The sequence below is a fragment of the Carettochelys insculpta genome, chromosome 25, assembly GCF_033958435.1.
Source record: "Carettochelys insculpta isolate YL-2023 chromosome 25, ASM3395843v1, whole genome shotgun sequence".
In the NCBI taxonomy this organism is placed as follows: domain Eukaryota; kingdom Metazoa; phylum Chordata; order Testudines; family Carettochelyidae; genus Carettochelys; species Carettochelys insculpta.
Window position 1 is genome coordinate 6,662,406 of NC_134161.1, and position 18,751 is coordinate 6,681,156.

Sequence of the window (18,751 nt, forward strand, 5' to 3'; positions counted from 1 at the left end):
CAGTCCATGCGTCTGCCTTTGTTCCCCACAACACCTCCACCTGTGTCTGGGAGAGCTGGGCACTTCCTCCGCAGCCAGAACACCCACCCCACTCCCTCGGCCCTTCCCCAGCCACTGCATCTTCCTGTTGCGGCAGTCCCACCAGCTGTGCAAAGCCTGAGGCAGGGGCAGGGATGGCTGCTGCCTGGGTGCTCTTCTCATTCAGTGCCTGGGCAGACAGGAAAAGCTGGAAAGGCCCTGAGTCACCTCCCGGGGTGACTCCTTCCCTAGACGCAGATGAGTCCCGGGGTGCCAAGCCCCACAAGGCAGCTGTGCCTGTAATCCTGAGGCATGAAGTGGAAGATGGCTCCACCCTACCTGTGTTTCTGCCTGTTGTGAACTGCTGCATGCAGTTGCCAGAGCAGAACCAGGGGCTGAACCAGGTGGGCTGCCAAGTCCCGGCCCTTTCCCCATTCTTTCAGTTTCGCCCCGTGGCAGCTCTGATCGTGGTTATTTTTGGCTGATGTTATCTTAGCACCGAGCAGCCACTGTCAGGGATCAGGGCTTCAATCGGCTTCGTTCTGGAGAAAGAGGACCAAAAAATGGTCCCTTCTTATTGTCCTGGCCCCCCTGCTTCCCAAAACACTGTCAGTCATCATCAATGTTCCCTGTAAACTGAGCCCTCGGGCAGCCACCTGGGAGAGATTCAAATGCTGCCCAGCTGATTAGCAGAGCCCCCACAGCCGGCAGCATGTGCTTTTAATGGTGGTGCACATACTTTGGTGCACATAACAAAATTTATTCTGCCCATAGATGGAAACCATGAAAAGAGAACCCTGGCCATCTTGGCGCTTTGTGTCAGCATCATAACAATTCACCAGCTGCAGCAACTAGGAACCTTGTCTGTTTAGGTCAGGAAAGGCCAGTGGAGGACCCCCCAGGTGCTGCAGTTGTACCCAGGCAGGCTGTGCCCACAGGGGAACAGCAGCAGGGCCTCACAGAGAGCTTGCACCAGGCCTTGAGCTGCTGATCAGCATGGACTTGGGACTTCGTACTCAGTAGCGGCCGAGGATACTGAGATGGGCAATTAACCTGCAGTGGACCCAGCACAGGCATCTTACTACAGCTGTTTAAAGCCACCTCGCAGCCATAGATTTCCATTGGCTTTGAGGCTCCGGGCCTTTGTGCACAGGACTAACTTTTGCAGCGCTAATGGAGCAGCTCTCTCCTGCTCTGCGGTGTCACCATCCCAGCAGTTTATTTTTGGCTGTTTCCCCAGTTGCAGGGCGGTGGGCCGGGCCAGAGTTGCAGGAAGTTACAGCTGCAAGGAAGCAGGCAGAGAGAAGCCCGCTGAGTGAAAACCACAGAAAGGAAAGGGCGGGACGCTGTGTGGCACAGGACAACTTTTAGCAGCTGCTGGGGACGGCAGAGCTACAGCTGCAGTGACGGGTGGGGAGGAGCACTTACGAATGGATCCACGGCCGTGGGACTAGCAAACTGGCTGAGAATTCACACGCTAGGTAACTTATGACCTTGCTGAGTCCCTTCTTTGTTCAGTCCCCGCGCTGGGCAGGCCTGGTCCCTGCTCCTCCAGGTCACAGCACAGGGTGTCCCAATTTTCTGCATCTCTGGCTTCCCCTGATTGGCTGGGCTCTGAGTCTGTGTGTCTGTGTGTCTCTGGTTTGGTGGCAGGGACCAGGCAGGACAGGATGAGCAGGGAGCTGTCTCACCTCTCCTTTGTGCTGGCTGTGGGGTCTGTGGGGACCATGCTGTGCTGATCCTCGTAGGGCTGCCCTGGGCAGAGAACAAAGTGCCCAGCTTGGTGGCTCTGGGACACCATCACCCAGTTTGGATTCCCCCTCCCAAACATGCTGCTTCCTGGAAAAGGCAACTCCCTTGCCCCCCGAGCAGCCTCCCTACCCAGCTAGGGATAGAACTAGAGCAGCCAGGGCCCACAGCACCCTGCCTTTCAAACGCAAGGGCTTCACTGAGCTACAAGAGCACCGGGAGCAGCAAAGTGCGCCTGCGAAGGGCAGTGGACAGGGAGCCCTGGGACTGGGAGTCAGGGCTGAAGTCCCAGCCTTCCTAAGAAGTGTCTAGCAGTTACCAGCTGGGTTCTGCTGCAGCTCAGTTCCAGGACTGCTCTGTGCCTCAGTTTCCCCAGCAGTAAACTGGGGATAATGAGACAGACACCCCTTCAGAAAGGGCTGTGAAGTGGGCAGATGAAAAGCATCCTGACAAGCTAGGTGCGGAACAGCTTTGGCCCTGCTTGAGAGGCCAGCGCAGGAGAGCAGGGAGCCCAGGTAGGTCCCCTTGGTCGGGGGTTTTCTTGGCTCCATGGCTGTTGTTTGGTTTGGAGACATGCAGAGCAGAGCAGGCCAGCAGCTTGCTTTGGGGGGGTTCCAGCCCAGGTCACGACAGCTGGGGGGGGCAAACGACACCCTGCGAGCATGTCACCTGGTCACTCTTCAGTGTCCTCCCTCCATTGAGCTCATGCCCCCACTGCCAAACAGCTGAGTCCCTTGCTCGCCCTGAGCAGCAGCCTCTGAGCCTCATGGCACAGGGGGAGGCAGACGGGGGCTGGCACCCCTCTCGCAGACCTGACAAGCAACAGAAGTGGCAATGCCCATCACCAGCTGCTGCCCTGGCCCCTCAGGCAGGGCCTGGAGCGAAAGGCTGGTGCTCGTCGGCTGCGAGAGGTGAGCCACGTGTTCCCTGGGCACGAATCGTTCTTCTGTTCCGGCTGCTCCCAGAGATCATGGAGTCAGCAATGGGCAGCAGCTGTCTGGGCTGGAAACAAGCTGGTGCCGCTTTAAAGGTGATCCTCGCCCCAGTTTCCTGTGCTTAGAAGCAATGACTGCCTCCGGCGGTGAACAGGTGGGCAGAACGAGGGCCACCAGGCCTGCTCGCGGGGGGCGGGGAGGGGCGGGTGGTGAGAAAAGTGAATGGCAGCTGCGCCCCTCTCTCCCCACTGGTTTTGGCTCAGAATCTCCAAGGCAGCCCCTGGCAAGGGTGTGCTGGAGCACAGCTCCCCGCCAGGCCAGAAGGCAGCAGGCCAGGTTTCAGTTGACAGCTGGAGATTCCCCTGCTGTGGCTTTAAGGGGAGGAGGCTGGGATTTGCCCTGAGCCTGTGTCTCATTCCTCCAGCAGAGCAGCCAGCCTGGGCTGCCAGGCCCAGGAGAGAGGGCTCTGGGCAGGCTGCTAACAGTGCTGCAGCGCTGGAAGGACATGAATGCAGCAGGAGACAGTTTCCTCCTCGTGCCAGGGAAGGCTCCCAGGCAGTGGGGCCCTTGGGAGGCATCTGGTAGAGAAGGAGTCTCCAGCCTGCCTTGCCACTGACAGGCCTGGGGGGAGAGCCTGTAACCAGCCAGGTATTTGGAACTGGAGGGCATGGGGGTGGGGCGAGAAAAGAACTTCCGATCTCTTCTGTGACCCCACAGAGCTGTTGACTCTCCCCACGTCAGTGGGGCTCTCACCTCTTTTGTCTGGTAAAGCCCCTGCCCCTTAGAGTGACCTGACTTCCATGTCATTATGGAAGAAGTAGCATGAGTGTTGGGTGAGGGCGGGCCCGACTGCTGCTTCTGAATGGGGATGCAGGGTGACACTGCTCCTTTCTCCTCTCCGCTGCCTCTTTCTTCCTCATCCCGTAAGTGAACTGAAGGAGAAGAGCTGCAGCCCCAGGCCTGGGTGATAGGGTCAGAGTCCTGCTGCTTTTGCCTGAGCCAGAGGCAACTGGCTCCCACCAATGCAACAGGCTGGCGTCTCTTCTCGCCAGCACCAGCTCCTTGTGTGAATCCCTGTGTGCAGGTGTGCGATGCCACTCGGGCCCAATGGGGTGGCAGAGCTGCAAGGCACCAGCTGATCACTCCAGGGGTCAGGAAGGGATCTCCCCAGTGCTGTGGGCCAGCTGGAGGAGTGAGCAGCTGGCCCAAGCCTGGAGCTTGCTTGCACAGGGCACAGCTGGACCGAGGGCCCCTCTACTCTATCCCAGACCGACTCCTGCTGGGTGGGGAGAGCCCAAGGAGGAAGGGTGCATGAAGCAAGCTTTGGGCTTCAGCTCACACAAGGTGATGCTGTGTCCTGGAGCAGGCTGGGCATGACTTACCCGGCCCTCGCTGCACACAGCTCAGGGATGGGTTTGGGACCCCAGCTGGGGCATGGCAGTGGGTGAGCCACCTCCCCCAGCCATCTCTGTCTGCGTTTCAGCTGAAGCAGGCCCCCGGCCATGCAGTGCCCGAGATGCCTGCCTCAGGCTGGGACTGGCTGGAGCAGGATCCGGGGACCCGTGCTGAGACGCCGAGAGATTATGCCGCTGCTGCTGCCAGCCAGTTCTGCACCAGGTAAGCAGCCGTTCGAACTGGCTGAGGTGAGATGTCTTTTACTTAGCTCTCCCCTAAGCTCATTCACAGCCGCCTTTCAGTGCTGCTGAGGGAATCCCTAGCTTCTGCCTTCCAGGGCCACAGAACATGAGGGGGGCAGGGGAGCCCGGATGCCGGGGTTCTGTTCCTGGCTCTGAAAAGAGGGGAAGGGCTAGAGGTGCCAGCAAGGAGCTGGGATCCTGGTGCTGCCCTGGCTCACCTGATGGCCAAGGCCACATCCGAGCCACGTCCTGGGTATGAATTCCCTGCAAATGACATTGGGTTAAGATGAAAGTCGGGGGAGGGGGGAGATAAGGGACGGTGCGGGGCTCTTGGGGCCTTGGCTGACATCAGTTCTGTCTGGGCCCAGCTCACATGGCAGCCAATCTGTGCTGCTTTAGCAAAGGAGACTCGTTGGCCTAGTTATGTCACTTCGAATTGCATTGGTGCTGGCAGAAAGATGGTGTTTGTGCGAAGTTGTTCCTTTGAGTTTACGTACCAGCAGCACAGTGTAGAAGTCTGGGGGAAAGAACTCCTGGGCTCTGTTCCCAGCTGAGCCGCTGATACCCTGGCTGAGAGTGGGCAAGTCCTTTTATGATGTTGCGCCTCGGTTTCCCCCTCTGTCGGGCCCTACCTCATTCATAGCCATGAAAAATGCATCACAGACCACGAAGTCTGATCTGCTGTGGGCTTTAATCCTATAGGATATGGATTTCACAGGGGAGACCAGCATTTCTCCAGCTGGGGAACCTGTCCCAAAAAGGAGTTGCAGGGAGGGGTCACAAGGTTATCTTAGGGGGACCCTGGTATTGCCATCATTCTGTGTGCTAGAAGCTGGGAAAGGGTGACAGGGGAGGGGGTCTCTTGATGGCTTGTTCTGTTAAGTCCCTCTGGGGCACCTGGTATTGACCGCATTGGAAGCCAGGACAGTGGGGTAGGTGAACCTTTGGTGTGACCCAATATAGCTCTTATTATGGGGTGGGCATCACCCATCCCTGGGAGGCACAGGCAGGGGGAATGCTGAGGCCACAGAGTAAGGCAGTGGCAGAGAGAGGATTTGAACGGTGGAGCTCCCATCGCCAAAGCATGAACATGTTCTGAACATGAGCCCAGGCAGGTGTCTCCCTGGGGCTTGCATCCCGCGCTGCTGCCGTAGCATCCTGGCTGTGCACAGATACCCAGTGCACGGACCGTGCTCCTCTCCAGGCCACGTGGATCTAGAACCCCATCAGAAAACAACGGGAAGGTGCGTGGAACAGTCTGGCTGTCTGGGCGTTGGCCACTGCTGGAGCAGGTCTCCTTCTTTCACCCCTCAGAGCACAGAGGAGGCTGGGGGCTGAGGCGGGAGCTGGTACCCTGTGTGTGGGAGGAGGGGGGTGGAAAGGCAGGAGATGGGCACCGGGTTGCATCTCTGTCACTCCTGCACTCTCTGACCACCTGCATTCCTCCCTTCCAGGTGTTGTGAGCAGCTCCGTCCTCAGGAGGGTCCTTCCCACACCCGGCAGGCAAGCGTTCCCCCTCAGGTAGGGCACCTATCGGGGGCCTGCAGCCTGGCCGCAGCTGGCAGGGGCAGTGCAAGGGGTGAGCAGCTAAGGAAACTCTGCTCACGTCGTTCTAATTTGTCAGGTTGGGCGTTAATGTTAAGTAAGATCCTGCCCCGAGAACCTCAGGCTTCAGAGGGCAGAGTGCCGGGCTGGCAGCGGTGGGGGTTCCGAGGCCCTCTCAGCTGGGCTGTTGCCAATCTTTCCATGGGAGTAGCTGACTTGAGCGGCTGGGAACAGGCTGTGGTACCTGTCGCCTCCAGGCCGTCCATTCAAACCCGGCCCGACTGAAGGTTGTACGCGAGGAGCTGTTGAGCTTAGAAAAGAGACCACTGAGAAAGGGAGATGATAGAGGCCTATAAAATCGTGGGTGGTGTGAAGCAGGAGCACAGGGGGCGGATTATTTACCGCTTCACACGCCAGAGTCGTGCGACGACGTTAAGGGGCAGCAGGCCTGAAACCAGCAGAAGGCAGGACGAAGTCACACGACATGCGGTCGGCCTGTGCAACTCACAGCCAGGGAAGGTTGTGAAGGCCACGAGTGTAAGTGGGTTTCAAAGAGCAGGAGAGAGGTTAATGGAAGGTAGGTTGGTCAGTGGCTATAAGGGAGGATTGTCAAGGAGGCAACTTCATGTGCTCAGGGTTTCTATCCGTAAAGCTCAGACTGCCGGAAGCTGGGAGTGGAGGACAGGATGAATAGCACAATAACTACCTGATTCTGTTCATTTGCTCTCAAACATCTGGCCCCAACCACTGCTGAAGACTGGACACTGGGCTAGCCTGGTGATTGGACTGACTCAGTGTAGCTGTTCTCACACAAGGTGCCTTGTTGCTAGCTGAAGGCCCCCAGGAAATGCATTGGCCTCAGCCCAGTTCCCAGTGGACATGTAACAAACAGCCCCTAGTACTAGCAGGTGCCCTAGCTCGGAGGTCAGGTCAATGCCTGTGTGCAGACGGAAAGGGTCCCTCTCCGGCAGGCCTGAGGCCTCGGAAGGGTTGGAAGAAGCTTGGTGGTCTGAGGTTAAAGTAGGCCTGTTCTGCAGCTCAGCTTTCAGGCCGTGGAGCGATGTATGAGCTGAGTTGGAAGGAGCAGGTCCTGGTTTGTTCTCCTCAGGTTCTCCTTTTCCCATAATGCCCCTGCAGTTGAGGTGGTTCCTATCACAGCCTTATGTTCCCCCATGTAATGGGGTTCGGGGTCCCCAAGCTCTGCACCCCATCCGCAGGCAGGAGTGACTCCTACTCAGCAGGAGATCAGCGGGTTTATTAGCCAACAGGGCACAGTGTCATACAGAAGTGTCAGTACAGCAGGCACAGACAGCCAGTCCAATTGATGTCAGGTAGAGAAGCCCTGAGGGGCTGCCCAAGCTGGGGCCTTGCCCCCTCCCCTCTCTCTCTCTCTCTCTCTCTCTGCCAGCCCAGACTAACTGCTTTCCCAACTCCCAGTTTCCGTTCAAAACCCTCAGGTTCCACCTCCCACTTTGTCTGCAGTACCTGTGTCACCTGGTTGCTTCGGTTACCTTCAGCAGGAACCCCACACCTTCTGTGAGAGACACACACACACATGTATCCCCCACTACATCACACCCTGTTCTCCTCGCATCGCTGTGTTTGCACAGAAACTGCTCCTTTCCTTCATTTTGGGAGTGTTCTGCTCCTAGCAGGGAGGCAGGTTTCCCCCTGGCCAGGGCTGAGGGGTTGGCTGGTGAGCAAACCATGTCTTCGACTGGGGTGTCTGGTTTCATTCAAGCTGCACCTGGCCTGCAGGTTGGCCTGGAGTCTCCTGGAATCCACATGCATCTTCTGGTGACTGTTGAAAGAGCAATCCAGGAGATTTTAATTGGATATTTTAAAAAAAGTGATGTTACATCATGTTTGAGTTGAGGGGCAGGAATCTCCCAGCGTAGGTTCAGAGGGGGCAGCCCTACTTTCGGGCTACCTCCCCAGCCCTGGGCTGTTGGGACAGACTACGCTCTCCTGCCCTGGGCATTGCTCTCTCAACAGTTCCCTTCCTGCTGCCTTGCAGGAGCTTTGCTCACTACCAAGGAGGCCCCCAGGAGAGTGCGCCTCAGCTGAGCTCCACCCGGCCTGGCCAGATGGCTCTGCGGAACGTGGCCTCTTCTGGTAGGTCCCCGTGCTCCTGCCGTGCTGTGGGAATCCGTCACAGAGGGCCAGTGCTGTGGTAGCGGTTGTGGGGCTCAGGGCTGGGAATCAGGTGAGCAGACTGGGACGCAGTCACCGCCCTGGATGATGCAGGAGGTTAGTTAGACAAGGAAACTCTCAGGACTCCTGGGTTCTGTCACAGACTCTCTGCCGGGCCCTTCCCAGTGGGCTCCTCCCTCTGCTCCTTTCTGTGTGGAACAAGGAGGGTCACCCTCTCCCCACAACCCTTCAGAGTGAGCTGGGGGAAGGTCCTTGGATGGGAAGTGCTTCCTCTGTACGAAAGGCCCCTCGGCAGGACAGGTTGGGCAGTGCCAGCACTGGAGTGCTGGGTGGGAAAGCAGGGTACAGCAGCACCCTGCTGGTGCAGGAACGCTGCTGCAATTCAGGGACAAAGGAGAAATCTGGGGAGCTCGTTGGATCAGGGGGGTTCTTGGCTTTGTAGCTGCTGCCTGGGACTGCCCTGAGGGATGCCGGGGGGGCTTCTGCAGGTTGGAAACATGAGACATCCTGTGCCCCCTCCCCTTCTCCTATGCCTCAGATGCCATCCAGAAGCATCGCAAGAGCCTGGCTGACTGGTTCAGCCACCAGCCGAATGAGGAGAGGCAGTTCGGACCGTCCTTCTCACTGGACACCGTCCATGTGGACCCGGTCATTAGGGAGAGCTCCCTGGAGGAGACCCTGAAGCCCTCACCCGACATGACCACCCTGAACCAGCTCCAGTCCTGCTGCAGCCGGACCATCGGCCTCCAGAACCTCTTCGACGTGGACGGCTGCGGGCAGCAGGTGAAGAACGTGGTGCTGTATGGGACAGTGGGCACGGGGAAGAGCACCCTCATCAAGAAGATGGTGGTGGACTGGTGCCATGGGCGCCTGCCCCGCTTTGAATTGGTTCTCCCCTTCTCCTGCGAGGACCTGTCCCAGAGCAAAGTGCCCATCTCCCTGCGGCGCCTCATCACCAAGAAGTACCTGCACCTCAAGGACGTGGTGCCGCTGCTGGGCTCCACCAACCTGCAGGTGCTCATCATCCTCAACGGCCTGGAAAGGCTGAACTTGGACTTCTGCCTGGCGCGCACAGAGTTGTGCTGTGACCCCAATGAGCCTTTGCCTCCCTCTGCCATAGTGGTCAACCTGCTGAGGAAATACCTGCTGCCAGAGGTGGGTGCCCCTCTCTGCTTGGCGCTGTGGGCCCATGGGGAGCTGCGGGTGGAAATGGGGATCGTTGGAGCATTATCCAAATCCCTCCCCTTGGCGAGGCCTCTCTCGGCCCTGACTGGCTAGTAAAAGGCACAGGAAGGGCAGCTCCTGGGCAAACTTCCCCAAAGCTGTGTGCTGGAGTAACCCTCCGACAGCCCTTAGGAGCTGAGGGGGTGGGGTCCGGTTGCCATGAGGGATTTAGGCTTTGGCCTCTCTGTGCAGGCAGGGCACCGGGGGGAGGTCCATGCCTGCTGGGAGGGTGGTGTCTTTCAAAACCTGCAATTACCCATGTAACTTCTGCGTGTGGCAAATGAGGTTCCTGGCTCGAGGACCTGACAGCCTGAATGGAGGGCAGCAAACGCAGAAGGCCTGGGGGAATCGCTGTCTGAGGAGGGCTGAGGCAAATGAGTGGACGGTGCAGCGAAGCCTCCCAACGTGCCCTGTGCCAGCGCTGGCGGTTCTGACCCGTTGCGCCACCACTCTGAGCGGCAGCATGAGGGATTTGTTGGAAAAGGCAACATGTGGGTCAGTCAGGCTGAGACCCCACCCCGCCCAGCCTCCCTTCACATTCACCCTCAGATAAAGGCGGTGGTAAGTTGCCGCCACCCTGGGCTAGATCCAAGCCAGCAGCCCTGAGTTAGGCATCGTCTTACTCCCGTCCACTCCTTGCTGTTCTTTCTCAGTTCGTTGCCTTGTGCGGGCCTGACTCAACGCAGTGAGCGGTTTTCCCCAGAGGTCAGAGCACTCTGGGGCAGGCCCATGATGGTTTGACAGAGAGTCTGCATTCAGTCTCAGCTCTGTGTGTCTCCTCTGTGGTTGCAGGCCAGCATCATCGTCACCACGCGCCCGTCCGCTGTGCACCGGATCCCCAGCAAATATGTGAGCCGCTACGCCGAGATCTGTGGCTTCTCTGACACCAATCTCCAGAAGCTGTACTTCCAGATGCGCCTCAGCCAGCCCGGCTGTGACAGCAGCGGGAGCAGCGGCAGTCACACTGGCAGCACCTCGGCCGAGCGGGACAACCTGGTGGAGATGCTCTCGAGGAACCTGGAGCGGCACAACCAGATAGCGGCTGCCTGCTTCCTGCCCTCTTACTGCTGGCTGGTCTGCACCACCCTGCATTTCCTCTACTTCACCAAGTCGGTGCCTCCCCAGCAGACCCTGACGGGCATCTACACCAGCTTCCTGCGGCTCAACTTCAGCGGAGAGGTCCTGGACAGCACCGACCCCACCAACATCTCCATGATGAAGTACGTGGCCAAGACAGTGGGCAAGTTGGCCCACGAGGGGGTGATGTCCCGCCAGACGTGCTTCTCGGAGGAAGACCTGCGGAAGTGCTTGGAGGTGGAGATGAGGACGGAGAGCGAGCTCAACCTCCTCAACGTCTTCCGCAGCGATGTCTTCCGCTTCTTCCTCACGCCCTGCGTCCAGCCGGGCAAGGAGCACACCTTCGTCTTCACCATCCCGGCCATGCAGGAGTACCTGGCAGCCCTCTACGTGGTGCTGGGCGAGAAGAAGACCCTCGCGCAGCGAGTGGGGAAGGAGATCTCTGAGGTCATTGGCAAGGTCAGTGAGGACGTGACGCTGGTGCTCAGCATTGTCTCCAAGGTCCTGCCCCTGCGCATCTTGCCTGTGCTCTTCAGCCTCCTCAAGATCTTCCCCCGCTTCTTCCAGCGGCTCAGTGGCAAGGACCGCGACACTATCGCCCGCACCGTGGCCGTGGAGATGTTCAAGGAGGAAGATTACTTCAATGATGATGTGCTAGACCAGATCAACTCCAGCATCTTGGGGGTGGAGGGCCCTCTGTGCCACCCTGATGTGGTCCTTGACGATGAAGTCTTTGAGCTCTTCCCTATCTTCATGGGTGGACTCCTGTCGCGCCGCAACAGGGCCCTGCTGGAGCAGCTGGGCTGCTCCATCAAAAACCTGGCGGCATTTGAGATCGCCAATGCCATGAAGAAGACCGTAATCCGGAACAGCCGCAAATGGCTGCCACCGTCGGAGCTGATGGACTATTTTGTCTTCCTGCATGAGTTTCAGAATGAGCTCTTCACAGCCGAGGCCATCCACTCCCTCAAGGCGATCAACCTCTCCTCCGTCAAGATGACCCCACTCAAATGCTCCATCCTGGCATCCGTTATGGGCACCACCAGCCATGAGGTGGAGGAGCTGAACCTGGCTTCCTGTCACCTTGACCTCAACAGCCTGAGGACTCTGTTCCCTGTTCTGCTACGGTGCCAGAAGCTGCAGTGAGTGCCTCCTTCACTGGCTGGGGCATAGGTCGTCTGCTTAGACCAGGGGGGTGCCTTAGTTTTGTTCCCATCAGTACAGTAACTTGCTGAGAGCTGAGTACAGTGGTGTAAATGGTGCTGCCTGCATCTGTGTTTTAAATACAAAAGTACAGACCAGGGAGATTATAAGCTGGTGTTTCGATCGAGGAGCATTGCACAACTCTTCCGAGAAGATGGGGACCCTTCTTATAAAACTCAGTGGGCTGCAGCTTTTTTTTTTTTTTTCCGTGAGACTGCTCGTGGTTTTCATCTCCATATTTCAGCATTCGGTTCCCAAATCCCTGTTGGTTTTTGGATCTCCTGCTTTTGTTGCATTGTCTAAAGATACCGAAAATCCATTCTAATGCCAGCTCTGCTAATTTTTGTTTTAAGCAGAAGGGAGAGGTGGCAAGCAAGCCCTTTGCCCATCATTAGATTTTATTTTAGAGCAGGGTTAAGATCATCAGAGTACCTTGGTCCTGCTCTCCTATTGGCTACCAGAGAAATAATGTTGCAGTATATTCCATCTCTGCTGTGCTGGGTTAGTAGGATACGCTGACTTTCTCCATAAGTTTTGCAGAGTTAAATGATACCAGAGAGAACCTGCTTCTCTCGGGTAGAATGCCAAAGGGGCCCTGAGAGGCTTCCAGATTGGGATTGGAATGAGAGGAGAAGCTGAACAATGTGGACAGACAGACTGTGTAGGAGGGGTTCTGGTCCAGACAATGGCAGCAGGAGAGCAGACCGTTCCTGCCCCTGCTGTGTTTAAATGGTGGGGAGGGACTGACAAGATTGTTGGGTGTTTGAGAAGTCGGCGAGATGGCTGCAGTGACACCATAGAGGGCTGTAGAGTGGAGATGGGCATTTGAGAACTGGCTGTTGAAGTGGTCAAGGAAAGCAGTCAGTTACTTTTTTTTTTTTACCTATAACCCCTTTGTTTCCTCCTCCATTGATCTTGTCTGACTGACCCAAAGGTAGAACCCCGAGCAGCAAAAGACCTACCAGGTCCCGATCCTGGCCAGCTGCAAGACTGGTCTTTTTGCTCCCATTTTGCCCTGTCTGGTTTTTAATCTCCCCACGGTGCCTGGTATTGCAATCCCATGTTCCACCAGAAGGTGGCAAGCTGCAATCAGGAAAGAAAATACAGTGGGTCTGGAAAATTATCCCACTCCTCCTGCCAGAGATGAATCAATACAAAAACAACTTGGGAGGGATATTTCTCTCTCTCCAGTATCCCCCTACATCCATGGCAAGTGTTTTTGAGTTTCCCTTCCTGCTGGGAACTGTTCTTGCCTGTCCATCTGGGATCTGTCTGGGATTCTGCACAAGAGCTTGTGGCATTTAGGGTTCTGGCTGATAAAGTCCCACTTCTGGGCCTTCCACAAGAAGGGAGCATTTCCTCCTAGCTGGGGAGGAAGTACTGTGTTTATCTTCCAAGGAGAAGTGAAGGAAGCCCTGAAATGACTGACGTAGCCGGCCTGGCAGCAGTAATACTGAGCAGTTAAATAGCATTGTCCAAGGGCTTCACAGGCAGTGGTTAAGTCTCATGTGCCCTGGGAGGCCGGTCAGTGCTAATACGGACGGGGAAAACAAGTCACCCAAAGTGTCTCAGTAGCTGAGCTGGGAACAAACCCCCAGAGTCCATGTTCCTCATTCTGTGCTTTGACCACAAAACCAGGCAGCTTCTCCCATTGGGCTGACTGAGAAGAGGCCTCATCCCTTTGGGTTCTCACTTCCTAGTTCTGTGGTGCCTGACAAGTAGGGGAGCAGGCAGTGGGTATGAGTCACGCTGGATTAGGTGCAGATGCATGTCTTTCACGTACCGCAGGAAACACTACTGTGCTCTCTAGGGCCAGCGTGTGGCACTCCTACAGCAGGGGCTGGTGTGGGGAGGGTTGCCTGATGCCACTGCTAACCTTTTCCTCTCACCTGGTCTCAGTTTGCAGCTCAACAGCCTGGGCCCTGAAGCCTGCAAAGAGATCCGGGACCTGCTCCTGCATGAAAAGTGTGTGGTGAGCGACCTGCGGTAAGTGTGCTCGGGGAAACCCAGAGCCTGTCCCTCCCCAAAGCAGGACGGTCTCGAGGCCTGAGACCCCCTGGTGAAGTCACTTCTCACAGTGTTTGGCTGACCTGTGGCCATGGCTGTCGTGGTCAGAGGTTCAGGCCCCTTGCTGGGTTCTGCTGTTACTTTGGCCTGAGTCTGGGTGACCCTGGGGCAGGGAGGCGTTAGAGAGTAAATAAATGGCTGAGGCGGAAGACTGGGGCAGCACGTACCGGTTGTTTATTTGGCCCTTGTTAAGCAGGCGCTATACTTTGCTCAGGGCCAGCCGAGGCTGTTGGTGGTCCCCACAGTCTGCATATTGGGCAGGGTCCTTTAAAGGGCTGTCAGAGGTTCCCAAGCCAGCGTGGGCCTAGCGCTACCAAAGGGGCCTGGATCAAGATGGTTTTCTGAGAGTGGGCCAGGGAGGCAACACCTCGTGTGCTCCACGGTCATTCCATTTTGCAAGCCTGTATTTCCCTTTCACGTTCATGGCTGCACCCGGCCCTGCTCTGCCTGTGGGTCTCTCAGATTCGCCTAAACAGTGTTAGAAACTCCCTTCAGCACGCCAGTGAGGACTGGAGGGCATGGGGAGGAGGCTGACTGCCAGGCCAAAGCAGTGTGGGACCTATGCAATGTGGCCTGACTCTTTCCCATGCTGCTAAGGCACGGTGGGGTCAGTTCTGTAGGGTGGGTGACAGGAGTTTGAGGACGATGCATGCAGGGCTGAGGAAGGTGGGTCAGGGAGCGGGGAAGGGAGGTTTCTTTGAAGAGCACAGAACACAACCTGTGACATGCCCCTGGTAGGGCTGTGGGAAAGGGACTCGGACCCCCTGAAAAGTTTGTCAAAATCTGTTCTTCGACAGAAACTTGGGTTTTCAACTTGATGAAGTATTTTGTCTCCCGGCCATAGAAAATCACAGTGATTTGCTTTTTAATTGAACAACCAGATCTCCAAGCCCCCAAATACTCCCATTCGAGCATGTTGCTGTGATGCCTGCTGGCAGCTATACTTCAGCTGGGAACAACAAGAAGTCCTGTGCCACCTTATAGACTAACAGATATTTTGGAGCATAAGCTTTCATGGGCAAAGACCCACTTCATCAGTTGCTTCACCATCCCATTCTCTTTTATGTATGAGCTGGACTCCATCTCCCATGATGCACCGTGGCCAGGGACGGCCTCCCTCTGCAAAAGGGGAAACGATACTGCATCCTGGGGGGTGTAGTCCAAACAAGGAGTCCCACTTAACGGCAGAGAATGGAAGCACAAGGCACCCGAACGACACCTCCCATGAGGCACTGCAGTAGCATTTCCAGACTGAAACATTTTGGAAATTAAATTTCTGCCCCGAATTAGGAGAAACACAGTGATAATTTATAGCCAACTACTTTATTTTCAAAAATCCTGAAATGGTCTGCGGTGGAGGAGGGAAGCGTTTTCCCACCAGCTCCAGGGGGAACATTTGAATCCAGTGGGGCTCAAACTATTCTCTCCCCTGCCCCTCTGCTCTTTGATTTGCTCGTCTTAATAATTTTTTTCTGATTTGTCAACCTTGGTTACTGTTTTTGGTTCCCTATTCCTTAAATATTGAGTCTGTTCTGGTTTGGCTCTGATCTGAAGAAGTGGGTCTGTCCCACAAAAGCTCACCTAATCCATTATTTTGTTCATCTTTAAAGTGCTACTTGACTGCTTTTTTGCTTTGATATTCTCTCCCCAGAGTCCTCTGTCTCCCCATGCCCTGACACCCCATGGCTGTAGCAAGCACCCAGCTAGTCCTTGCTGGAGTAGTTGCTCCCTGTCCCTTGGTGACCTTCCCGTGTCCTTTTCAGGCTCTCGGACAACCCCGTGACGAAGCAAGGAGCCAAATACTTGGCTGAGGCCATTGCAGGCAACCGCTCCCTGACTCACCTGTCCCTGCTGCACACCTCCCTGGGGAATCAGGGCGTGGAGGTGATCACTCAGCACCTGGCCCAGAACCAGCACCTGAAGCAGCTCAACGTGGGCTACAATTCAGTGACGGACGAGGCAGCTCTGGAGCTGGTGGAGGTGGCTAAGAGGCACCCGACGCTGAAGGAAGTGCAGTGAGTCCCCGAGGCCCTTCCTCTCCCCATTCAGCCTTGTCAGTGCCCTCCCTGTCCGTCCGTGACCCCAGAGCAGGGAGCCGCGGCTCAGGTATCCAGCCCAGCATCCTGTTGATTGGCAGGCTTCCCAGCCCAGCTCCCACCTCCTATGGGCTGGTGGCACTGCTATCCCTTGTCAACGGCTCCACCTGAGCTTCTCGCTCATTGGCCAGCCCTTCGCGGCTGCTAGAGTCCTTGTCTCTCATTGGCCACTGTGCCTCCGCTCATCTCTCAGAGGCCGCTACTCCCCTGAACTGTGCTTCTCTGATGCGTCACTGTGCCTGTGCTGTGCTTTCGTGGCTTGTGCCCCAGGCCTGCATGAGTGCTTGTCCCTCATTGGTCACTGCCTTACCCCTATTCAGTCCCATGCTTATCTTTCATTGGTCACTGTTTGCCCACTCATCTCCCATTGGCCACTGCTCCTCTCTCAGCCTGCACTCATTGGCTAGAGAGCTTTGGGGCTGTTCCTGTGCTTTCATTTCATTGGGCACTGCCCTCCTTGCTCCTCTCACCGGTTACCCAGAGCTGCCTTATACCCCCTCTAACCCAGTTTCTCCCCTCCCCAGCCTGTATTTCAGCAACATCAGCGAGGAGGGCAAGCGAGCCCTGCACGCGCTGCGCAGGGACCGCGACGGTGTCCAGGTGCTGGTGTTCCTCACGGTGGGCACCGACGTCTCCGACTACTGGGCCCTCATCCTGAGCGTGGTGCAGAAGAACCTGCCCATCTGGGACCGTGAGCGGGTCCAGCAGCACCTCAGCCTGTTGCTGCAGGACCTGGAGTGCAGCCGCCAGCAAACCGGCAACCCCTGGAAGAAAGCCAAGTTCCTGCGGGTGGAGAGCAAGGTGAAGAAGATGCTGCTTCAAATCCAGCAAGGAACCCTCTAATGCCCCCCTTACCTCTCCTGTGGACTTTATGCACCAGCAGGATGCAATGGACCTGAGGGCTTAACAGGGGCTGGTGGGGGCGGGGGCGGTCACTGGGTGAACCATTTCCCCACCTGTGTGGGAGAGGGGGCCTGGCCAGGAGGAGCCCCAGTGCTGGGGCAGCGTTGGGGGGGCTGGTTCAGGCCTGGAGCAAGGTGGGTTGGCAGTGCTGGGCAGTCGGAAAGGAGGAGGCTGCTCTGGAGGTGAGTGGTCAGAGCTGCCGGTCCGGGGGAAGGGTGGGCAAAGGGGGGGTGTTGCACAGTGCTAGCCCTGGCTTTAGACAACACTGCTGCTCCTTCGCTTGGATCCCATCTGCACAGCCGCACGCACCTATGGGATGTGGCCCCTGATAGGATTCACTGGGCTATTCTCCAACCCGCCCCTGCTCCCACCCGTTCCAGAGTGCACCGAGGCCCTGAACCCTCAGCTGTGCCCCAGCAGAACTGCAGTGCAACAGCATCACCAAGAGCCTGGGTTCGTGGGGAGCAGTGCCGTGCCTCCGGCTGGGAACCCCTCTGTCATTCCCAGGCAGCAAGCAGCCATTGCCAAGGCCAGGGAGACCATGGCTCTGCTCCCGGGCAGCCACTTTCATTCTGGGGGCGGGGTCTAGTCTGAACTGGCTGGAGCTGAGACTGGCGTGGCTGTGGGTCATGCCAAGCACAGGACAGGCTCACATGGTAGCCATGGATGCAGGATTCTGCAGGGCGCCGCAGAGCTGAGAGCCAGAGAGCAACCAAAGGTGAGACTCTCCTGGACCTTCTGTAACAGCAACGAAGGGTCCTGTGGCACCTGATAGACTAACAGAAAAGTTTTGAGCATGAGCTTTCGTGAGCACAGACTCACTTCTTCAGATGCATCTGGGCATTCATCAGGGCATCTGATGAAGTGAGTCTGTGCTCACAAAAGCTCATGCTCAAAACTTTTCTGTTAGTCTATCAGGTGCCACAGGACCCTTCATTGCTGTTACAGATCCAGACGAACATGGTTACCCCTCCGATACTGGACCTTCTGGTGTCATTTCCTTTGGGCCTAGTGGCTGATGGGGGAGCATTTGACACCCACTCTGCACTGGTGGGAATGACAGCACAGGGGAATTGGGCCCTGGGAGTCCATCCTGCAGCACTGGGCTGGCAAAACCCCAGCGATCTGGGGTGTGGGAGCTGGGAGTCTGGGAGGGTGATGAAGCGGGAGAAACCGGCATGTAGTGGATGAAAGCCCTGGGTGGAGGAGGCTGGGGTGTGTGCTTGGGGGCAGGGGCCCTAGGGCCTATTGCACGTCGGTCTGCTTCCACCTGCACTGTCCTTAAAGGCAGTAACCTCGGAAGCAGCCGAGCCGTGGCCTGTGTGTGTATTCCAGGCCCAGCACGAGGCCCGATGGGGAGGCAGGCTGGCGGGGCGGGCAGCTCCGGAGGTTGTTCCCAGTATTGGATGCTGTTGTGCAGTTCTGAGTATCTGTGAAATTAAACCACTTTGTGCCCGCGCGCACGAGTTGTTACCAAACTGGTCTGTTCCTCCGTGGTCCCAGCATTCCCAAAGGTGCTCTGGGGTGGAACCATGCTCCTGGGGAGCGCCCCCTGCTCCCATCCCTGCCAGGGCTTCTGTGCCGGCCAGGTGGGGAGACTCTTCTCTGACACATCCTGAGCTTTCTGGGGACAGGGGAAGGGGACTGGAGAAGTGCCCTGGCCAAGTTGTGGTGCAGGTGGGCACAGTCTGGAAGCCATCTTGGGAGGAGGAAGGACTGAGGGTTGCAGGACCTTAAGCAGAGGATGCTGCTTCTAATGTGTCTTGTGCTGATCCCACTGGGCTGGGAGCTTCAAGCCACCAACCACGGCTGGCACCTTCAGCAGCAGGCAAGGGTTGACTGTGCCGTGGAGACAGGCAGACAAGTCTGAACAAGGCAGCCTAGATCGCAGGTTTCTATTTCTGTCCCCAGGAGAGGGTGTGTTTTAATGGCTGGGGCTGGGACCTCAAACTCCTAGATCCCCTTCTCAGCTCTGCCACTGACTTGCTGCATGACCTTGGCCATGACTGTCCTCTGCTGCTGGGCTGGCCGAGGTGGGACCAGGAGGGGTCAGCAGAGGGGCACCGAGGTTTGTGGGCAACTGGGAGACTCTCTGCCTTGTTTAAACATTAAACCTGTGCCGTCTTGGAGGAGGCGGGGAAAC

General features: G+C 57.0%; 1 protein-coding gene across 8 annotated transcripts; it reads left to right on the forward strand.

Moving 5' to 3' along the window:
* The first annotated feature begins 1,333 nt into the window (after nucleotides 1–1,333).
* Nucleotides 1,334–17,385, forward strand: NLRX1 (NLR family member X1). Of its 8 annotated transcripts, none has more exons than XM_074977076.1 (11): nucleotides 1,334–1,499; nucleotides 2,636–2,856; nucleotides 3,130–3,350; nucleotides 4,186–4,319; nucleotides 5,794–5,860; nucleotides 7,902–7,999; nucleotides 8,577–9,193; nucleotides 10,055–11,481; nucleotides 13,442–13,528; nucleotides 15,373–15,624; nucleotides 16,230–17,385. In XM_074977076.1, the coding sequence occupies exons 4-11, from the start codon at nucleotides 4,205–4,207 to the stop codon at nucleotides 16,546–16,548; spliced, it is 2,982 nt and encodes a 993-aa protein (XP_074833177.1). In that variant the 5' UTR covers nucleotides 1,334–1,499; nucleotides 2,636–2,856; nucleotides 3,130–3,350; nucleotides 4,186–4,204; the 3' UTR covers nucleotides 16,549–17,385. The 8 variants fall into 8 exon arrangements, with proteins under 8 accessions (XP_074833177.1, XP_074833178.1, XP_074833183.1 ...); XM_074977077.1 differs by having other exon boundaries at nucleotides 2,733–2,856; XM_074977082.1 differs by lacking the exon at nucleotides 3,130–3,350 and having other exon boundaries at nucleotides 2,733–2,856.
* The last annotated feature ends 1,366 nt before the right edge of the window (nucleotides 17,386–18,751 follow it).